We start from the raw sequence: 9,506 nt of genomic DNA on the forward strand, positions 1-9,506 counted from the left end.
TTGTTTGCATTTGCATTAAAGCAAACATGCTTTTGTCCTTTTTTTCCTGATAATTACTTTCAGTAGAGACTGCCCCTATACACCCTGCGTTTACTCAGTACCATTTTGTTCAATGTCTGTTTTAAAAATCTAGATGTGTTCATTCTTGCATTGCTTTATCATATTAATACTGTGTAAGTCACAAACTTTAAAATGAACTCTTTAAGCAACATAATCTACATTTTCAAAAAGATTGTGTTTTGGAAATGAAGAAATGCAGAGCTGGACTAAAGATGCTGTAAAGCACAGCCATTTTGAGCATCTCAAAGGTTTCTTACGCCTGATACAAAAAACTTTGTTGTGATTTTGGTTTTAAAATGAAGAAATGAAGTAGAAATGCAAACCACATGTTCTTTACAGACAAAGAAGGCATAGAATCAAAACCACTGGCTTCTTCACCCAAACATTATAGAGAAAAAACTCTCACCACATCTGACCCACTTATATAAAATATATAATACTGTATATAAATGCTGGATTCAATCAAGATTCCTGAATCGCAGAATCTAAAGTTATATGCACAAACCAGAGACTCCGGTTGAACCAAGCTGAAAAAAAGAAAACAATGCAGACATTTGTTTTGACCCCAGCATGAATTGAATAGTTACTGCATTTTATGATTATTTAGGGGGCGGAACCCAATGTGTTATTTGACCAATCAAATGCTGGGGCCAGTGACTCCCTGGCAACTTTTCTGAGGAAGATTACACAGTTTCCAAGAAAGAAAGTGCATGTTTGTAAGAAACATCTGTCGAAGTGGAAAGTTATTTTCTAGTGGTAGAGTCTTGGAGGTGGAAAAAAGACTCGTTAGCTCTGATAAACTGTGAGCAGTGAGGACTGACTTGGCGACAAAGCATTGTTTCTGTAAACAGACATGGTGGACGAATCTGGAGACGAGGTTACTCTGTGTTAGTGACACCATCAACAGAAGGGTTTACCCTGCCACCTTGTGGATGGAGTCTGAAACCACAAGACCATATCAATGTACATACTGTATCTTCAGGTGCAAATCTGACACTACGTTGAGTTGGTGATTTGGTCTTGCAAGATTCCAGATTGTCCATCATGTCCAAATCTCCCTTATTCCATAGATTTATTCCATGTATTTCTACCTCTTTGTATCAGTGAGAGAAAAGAGGCATGACATCTGGCTGGCATTTGGCTCTCACCTGAAATAATTAGATGAAAATCTCTTCGTCAGGTCCATCATCTGCTGAGGTGTCAAAGCCATTTATATGACCACTTTGGGTAGTGGTCAAGCAGAGTGACATTCACAATGTGATATGGCCTACATACGCCATCACAGAATAACTATAATTCATGTTTATAAAACAGTCCTTAGCCTGTTTAACATCTGGACCTGTATAATACTATGTGTCAACAATCTGTTGATTATTTAACCCTTTGTTGATTGTTAGGTTTGCATATGCACACTGCCTCACCTGGGCCTGATCCCTCATTAGCAGGTTTAGTCCCCATGTGTGTCACTTTAACAATGGCACCGACAAAAGCTTCTGAAGAAACATCTGTCATCAAACTTTTCACCTGAAAAGACAGGCTGTCACGTGTTGACTGCCAAAATATTTCTGCTAGACCTTGGAGGCTGTATTTTGTTGTTTTTTTTTGTTTGTTTGTCACAGTGTTATGGTTTAGCCTTTAGCTTTATAAAAGTAATGCCAAAAGCAATGAGTAAAATAAAAAAAATATATAGATCTCTGCTTTGTACAAAAAGGTAGAACATATCTTTTAACTTTATAATCTGACTGTGATTGTCTGAAAGCACAGTACTGAGTGGGGAGGTGATGTACTCACTGCGTTCTTAATACTATTACCCTATTCTCTGTGGGTGTGGCCAACATGCTGATTCGTCTCCTAGAGCATTGATCTTTAAATGTTTTTGACCCTGGAACCCCAAAAGCATTTTTCTGCCACCTTGTAACCCCTCACAGACTGCAAAAATAAACTAAATACGTTTGAAAAAAAAACTGAAATAAACACAGTTACCTAGGATAAACTGTGCAGACTTGTACTTGTTTGTATATTGACAGTGCTGACAGTTCAATTTCATAAGTACGCAATTAAATTTAATTGGCAATTGAGTAAATTAATTTAGCTGTTTTTAAGAAACAGATGTATTTTTTTCAGAGGCACAGCTCACAGTGGAGCTGGTATTAATTGCAGTCTGACTAATGCTAGCCACTTAATCTTTTTGTGACATAGTAAAAACCTGCCTGTGACTCACATTGGGTTCCAACCCATTTAAAGAACCAGTGCGTTAATTCAAGTAGGCAGGGGTTTGGTGACAGCATCCACACCACTGATGCAAATGTTAGAAGAATGACATCATCCTCTCAGAGTTTCAGTCTCAAGAGACGTGTCTATACTTAGCATTGGGATTATCTACCCTACTGTTATGTAATTAATGCCAAAATTGGAAAACAATTTCTTTGACTGCACAGGGACTTTCAGGACCAATGTGTTTAGCAGGATGCTCTTATGCCTTGAGCCTTTCACACTATTTGTAGGTAGACAGATAACATTTGGAAGGCATATTCATGTCAGGAAGCATTTGAAGTATAAACTATCTCAGCTGTTTTCTTTGATCTAAAGTGTTCAAACTGTATTTCACTATCTGGAAGAGAGTGCTTACTTACAAGCTAATTAATCAATTGACATGAGCTGGAAAGTTATTCTGTGGCAGGAGGGTAATGCCTTTCACTGAAGAAGTACAGTGGACAAATGTGGCTAAATAAGCAGGTCTCAGTTTATTTTAAACACACCCAGCCTGTGAGAACTCTTCACCACTCTGCTGACATCCTGTCAACTGTTCAGCCTAACCCCTGACCCTTGACTCCTGACCCTAGAGCCACTGACACTAAAACTCACATTGACCATGAATGCTCCCTCTTCCCTACCAATGCACATGGGCTGCATCCAGGCCACATAAATGTGTGTTAATACGTTTTAGATCAGGGGAAATTAAAGGAAATATAATTTTCATGCCTTATGTAGTCAGTTCACATAGGCATAAGACTTTGTTTCAATCTAAGTGCCATGGGCCTTGTTGAGTAACAAAGTTGTTTTTTGAAGTCTATTTTTAATTAGTTCCTCGAAGTTAAGGACCAAGGGCATTGTGAATTGAACAGAGATATTAGAGACTAAAGATGTAGTAGTGCTGATGTTGGGCTAGTACTACATCAAATCACTGGCATTTGTTGTTTACTGACTATCCCTCGGGCTAATGATTTGCAGTCGGTCCGTTTCAAGTTACAATACTGCATATCGCTGGGTTTGCTTCCCTTAAAATAAGCTTCCTTGCAGACAAACGCTCATGGTAGCTGAGATTGATGTTTATGCCATGTGTATGTGCGTCCCTATGTGCGTGTGTGTGTACGTGCATCTATGAGTGTCATTTTGATGATGTAAATATATCACTCCATTTGCTCACTCAAAATTTTTCAGTAATCCCACATTTTTAACTGCAGTTGTAATTTTCATGAGAACACATGAATGTTTTGGAATCAAGCCTGCTGATAGGGAAAATACACAAAAAGCTAATTAACTTATAAATATATAATCAAAATAATGATATTGTGCAGTCATTCGACACAGAAGAATAGGTGATACTTTAATGAAAAGGGTAAACATTTTAAAAAGTCACATGTTTCAAAAACATAAGAAACCCAAGTTCAAACTGTTGAAAACAGTGAAGCTGAAAAAAGTGATGAATTTATTTCCAGCCCCCCCCCCCCCAGCCCCCCACCCCCGCGTCCTTCATATTTTGTTGATGGCCATGAGCTTAAACTTGTCTCTTGCGTCTTCATCTCATTCATGTCCTAAATTAAACACAATACCAACAGCACTGGGTTCATTTACACTGCGGACAGCTGGTGAAAAGTCCCATCATGGAAATGATCTCACCGTTTTCTTTATCACTGCTTGCAAACTGTTTGAATTCACCTGGAATCCTTCCTCAAGTCCACCATAACAGTTCTGAAATTCACAACAACAAGGCAAAAAAAAAAAAAAAAATCACAGTTTTGTGAGTGATACTCTTGAAAGGTAAATATAGCTATATGTGACAGTCATGTTTGGATTGTTGACAGGGAACCCAGAGGACTGTCGTGCGTATTTATTTTCCTATTCCTCAGACTACATCTAACACAGATTTTAAAATAACATACTTACCTTACAGATAGCTTTCTTGATTGTTCGGTATCTACACAAAGAAAGAGAAACAAAGACGTTTTTAATATAAAAAGACTGCTTTGGAAACGCCAAACATTAGTTTCCTGAATGGCCACTTATATCAGGACTCGATCTTCTCTGAAGTTCTGATTTGCCCCACACATTTACCCAGTTTGACATCATTCACATTTGTGCACATATTTTTAAAACATCTTGTAAAATGATAATTGCATTTGTGGTGTGGTGTTAAACTATGTCCATACTTTTACAATGTAAATGAAAAAAAAGACATGGGGGTTGGGACAGTGGATATACATTTCAAATTATTATTTGAATAATAAAGTTCAAAAATTCACCTGGACAACTTACCTGAGAGGTCATTATCAAGCATGTGCTTTTTAAGCATGTAGAGCTTTACAACAACAAATATCACAGAGAAGAACAGCCCAATCCCTGCACCAATGATTGCATACTTGACTTCTGTGGGCAGAAAAAAGAAATGATTCTCTGAGTTTACCGACATACTGAATCACAAGACAAATACACTGACAACTGAGTACCTGGTTATTTTAAGAAACACAACCACTCTTACACTGTGTAAATACATACATTGGTACTTTGAAGGATTATGAGGGTTAATGTAGATGCCAGTAGATTTATAGAGTATAAAGCGATTGTCTGATTCATCACTGACAGTATGGGGAGGTCACGAGTAAACGAGTACTCGAATTGGAAGATGCAGCCAGTCATTCAAAACATTGATTGACTGAATAAAAATGAACACACGAGTGTTATATGAGGTGAGACAACACTATACTCTCTGAAAGGAAGTGGCTTTGAAATGCTTTCATTTATTTCAAGTTATCTTCGGCGGTTGAAAGTCAGGGTTTGATAGGTCTGGAGTGTGCTACCATAGAGATTCACTGATTTGCTGAACCACCTCTGGATTGTGTGTATTTTATAAAACAGCCAAACCAGTGGCAACGAGAAAGATTTTTAAATACTACAAAGCTGGTGTGCCACAAAACCACAAGATCAATGCATCTACATGCACAAGTGTGCCATGCAGAAAAATCGTTATACCCACTCAAGGACAGAGAAAGTAAATGTATGTCACTTCAGGTTGTACCATGCTCATTCACTGGTACAGCCCTGTGTGTGGGTAGAAATGTACTGAGGTTGTCATTAAAATGATTGCTAAAAATATGCTGCCCCTGAGTTTCATTGAATTTGAGTGATTTCAAGTCATGCAATTTACCCTCAACCAATTCAAAAGCTACTTATATATTTTAAGAGAGCATTCAGTAGGCTTCTCTCTGAAGTTCTTAAAACACATGGCCACACTTTGGATTTTGAAATGAGCACTTTTTCTTTTGCTTTCTGTTATTAACGGTGACGTTTCCTCGTTTGTTGGGTTTTGAAATGCTGACACCACTTTTAATTTATCTACATTTAAACAATCAAAAGACACTGCTCATCATCAACTATAGTATGTAGCTGATTAGCATTCCAAGGGGTAACCAGCTACTATTATTTATTAAATAGTATGCTATGTTGTAAAGTAGCCAAATTAGTTGATAAACAGACAACTGGCTGTGCGTGCCGTGGTGTTCCCTATAACGTTAAATTTCCTTTTAACAATTTACCTGTTTCGTTTGTGCTGTTGGGGTCATTTCCATGAACCTTCATCAGCAAAGTATCTGCAAAATATTGACAATCTGTTGCTAAAATACACAGTCCTTAGATTTTTAGTGTTGTGTATAGACAGTGCTATTATTGCAGTGAAATAAGTGTATTTAGAGGTGTTGACGTAGATGCTTATAGATTGGAAAAATATTATGTTGGCTATGGGTATAGCTACAGGACTTCTTCCATGAGTTATGCAGATTGGTGACCACTGTGCCACTCATCTTTAATAAAAAAACAAACCACTAAGTTTGAATGGAGGCAAGCACATTGGCAATCAAAACTGCAAGTCACCTGGAGGGAAAATGCTATTCAATTTCATTCTCTGATTAAAGCAATGCTGCCATAATGACATAAACAGACCATTCATTTCAATCAAAACTGTTAAGCCATCTTTATATAAAAAGTAAATGTAATGGAGGTATAGGTGAGAATTATCTAGACAAGCCAAGCACAAAGGCTCTGCTGGAATTTAGAATCCACCACTGAGGAACAGCACTTGAGGGTGGGTCAGGGACTACAGTAATACAGGATACTTTCGCCATGGTTGCATTCTTGAGATTCCTGCAAATTGTGAAATACACAAATACTGCACTGTACTGATAGCAGACTTATACACAATGGGGGCTTTGGTGGACTTACTGTATGCATTGAACAAGTGATGAATATGTGAATCTATGTAGTAATGCAATAAACATGAACTATATGGAATAAATGTAATAGCATAGGTATTTGTGTGGGCAAGGAAGTGAAGCCGGGAACAAGGGAAGCTAATTGGTGTGAATATTTTAAACCCTGACAGGCAAATCTGCAAAGAGATAAAGTCTTGGCATAGGCTGAGATTTATCCTGAGAAAAAGAGTTTGTACCAATTGCTACCACCTGAAGCAAGCAGTGTAACAGGCAGAGGAGTGATAATCCATTAATATTTTACATTTTGCAATGCACCTAAACTAATGCTCTGACACTAACAAATGTGACTGCTAACATTGACTCAGATTTAATGTACCTCATTTGCTGTTTTCTTACCTCCAAGGAACAAGGGTTGTTTATTACATTTGACCTGATTAATCCAATAAACATTTATTTCTAGAAAATGGAATGCAGCAGTTCTGTTCACTGTTCTGTAAATGTATTTCTTAGTGCAATGCTATGTTTAATTATTTTATGGAGTTGTGTTAATTGAGTTGCATTAAATTGTTTTGTTTTGAACCACTCTTCAATATCAGGTGCTGCCCTACATACGATATCATAGCCCCATGTGTCAATATGAATCATGAATACTGGCCAAATACATGAGTTCTGCATTAAAAAAAGAAAGATGAGACATGGATTTCTGTAGTCTTGAGTGTAATTAAATATGCTGTCGTGCCTTGGATTAAAATAAGAAGTGGAGGGTGCTGTAGACTCCCCAGAACAAGATACAGTTCACCTGCTAAAGACAGGAAGTGTAGTTTCTGTCTCGCTCTGCCCACAGACATGCGCAGATGTAAAGTGAGATAACACTGATAACACTGATGGGAGGGAGAAAAACAATGTTGACCTCTTTATAGATTCCAGACAGTAGAAGTGGACTTGGCTAGTGTTAAAATGAGTTGTTAGTTACACTAATCACAAACTCAATGAAATGACTGCCTTTCCTCTCTTATCACCCTGAATAAGCAAAATTCAAACCTGAATTTATTAAGTGGAATTGCAATTGGAGCCCTCAGTTTCATTATTCATAACCCAAAATTACTCGCAGAAACACTTTTTTGCTACCTGGCTGCTTTTTAGTCAGGGACAATAATTATAAAATTGAGGGTTAAAATTAGTATTAGAGTTTAAAACTGAAGGTATGAGAAATCTAGGTATTCACAAGAGTAAATTGAGGGTTTGAGACTGTAATCTGGGGGGCTTTAGAGGGAGAATACTTTCACATTTTGACCATCTCATGGACTTTTTCTTGCTAATCAGAAGTATTCTGATCATAAAATCACCTTAACAGATGCCCTTATACAGAGCAATTTGGTAGCTTATCCATTTATAGAGCTGGATTTTTACTGAAAAGAAATATTGGGTAATATACCATCAACAGCAGTAGGGTACACCAGTAAGTTCATTGTTTGAGAATCAACCTAAGAAATGGGTCTTCCTCCTTACCACTATGCAACACTGCTGCCTCAGAACAAGGCAGAGCATCTGCCCACTTTGGCCTCAGCAGTGCTACACGTGGAATCCCTATGGTATCAAGGCAGCAGTCAGTGGTTGCTAATTCTGACAATGACTCAGTAACATGGAAAAGTTGACTTCACTCTGTTTAGCTACTGCCATACTCATCAGCCTCTGCTTAACAGCACGTAACACTCTATCCATAACTCCAGAATACAGGCATCGGTCACTCATGAAACAATCAAGGCGTATCCTCGGACACAACAGCACAGGAATGTTCAAGGTTATAATTTTTACTTTGACCAGTCAAATGGACAAACTTGCCATTCTTGTAATTCATTGGCTGTGAAATGTGGTATGGCAAACACCACACTGACAATAATGCTGTTAAGTACATTTTCCAGTTTACATTTTCTGGTGCAAGGCCTTCAGAAAAGCATCTTGGCACTGTGAGAAAATGATCCATTGCAGTTTGTCATTATGAAGCAGCATTTGGTTATTTTATTCCTTTGCAGCACTGTGTACATTAATAACAATAGTGCAGAAGATCTAAACTCATTCAGGTACAGCGCCGAATGTCAGCTGGCTTGTTAGTTTTTCTGTTCCCAAGCCATTCAGAAATGGGACAAGTCTTTCACCGGCCGAATAAATCATCTGGCCATCTTCAGCTGGAATCACTTGCATAACCGGTGCGCATAATGATTACATAATGACACCTTATGTAAAAGAGAGTGGCAGAATGAGGTGACAGAAATACAAGAGTGTTCACTGCTGCGCTAAATTCAGCACAGCCTGCAAAATGTCAGTTCACCCCAGTCAGTGCAGTAATAACACCATGCAAAGCAATCATGCAACTGCAATTGCGCGAGAGAGGCAAGCGGCCGCATGCGCAGCAACTTACCGATGAGGAGCACGACCGCGATGCCAGAAAAAAACCTGAAAGTCATTTTTTATTCCTTTTCTTTTTTATTTCTTCACCATTATTTCTGTCCTGTCCCTCTCCTGTGTCTGCTGCGTTTGGCCACCTTTCACATGCTGTGCTGAAACAGAGCCATTTCCTGTGTCTCATTTCAGTGAAAATATGGTCTAAGATAAGATTTAAGGCTGATATCACTATGGTGCAAACACAGTACATTCTACTACAAACACTCAGCTAGGTCAAGGCAGTCTTATTTTGTATTCACTCTTCCTTGCTCCAGATATTGAAATAATTTGGCTTTTAAGAAAGGTTTAAAGAAGTTTAAAAATAACATTGTGATACATGTTTGTAAAAAGCAGTGGTAAAAAGAAGAAGTGAAAAAGTTCATGCTGAAATGTGCAGAAGCACTCCAAAAATACACATCATTTGTCCTGAAATTAATTTTTAATGATTTGGGTATACTTCAAAACCCCGATTGTTTCATACGATGTAGTACATGGAGAACATGAGCATGTACCTCATTA

At 38.0% G+C, this 9,506-nt stretch overlaps 1 protein-coding gene across 2 annotated transcripts; it reads right to left on the bottom strand.

Annotated features, from left to right (window-relative positions):
• Positions 1-3,813: 3,813 nt before the first annotated feature.
• On the bottom strand, positions 3,814-9,118 carry LOC118772955 (transmembrane protein 273-like). 2 transcript variants are annotated; one of them, XM_036521654.1, is made up of 5 exons: positions 8,965-9,118; positions 5,874-5,927; positions 4,597-4,707; positions 4,228-4,258; positions 3,814-4,032 (listed from the first exon to the last, which is right to left on the bottom strand). In XM_036521654.1, the coding sequence occupies exons 1-5, from the start codon at positions 9,008-9,010 to the stop codon at positions 3,996-3,998; spliced, it is 279 nt and encodes a 92-aa protein (XP_036377547.1). In that variant the 5' UTR covers positions 9,011-9,118; the 3' UTR covers positions 3,814-3,995. The 2 variants fall into 2 exon arrangements, with proteins under 2 accessions (XP_036377547.1, XP_036377556.1); XM_036521663.1 differs by lacking the exon at positions 5,874-5,927.
• Between the last annotated feature and the right edge of the window lie 388 nt (positions 9,119-9,506).

Source organism: Megalops cyprinoides, chromosome 1 (genome assembly GCF_013368585.1).
Source record: "Megalops cyprinoides isolate fMegCyp1 chromosome 1, fMegCyp1.pri, whole genome shotgun sequence".
Taxonomy (NCBI): Eukaryota; Metazoa; Chordata; class Actinopteri; order Elopiformes; family Megalopidae; genus Megalops; species Megalops cyprinoides.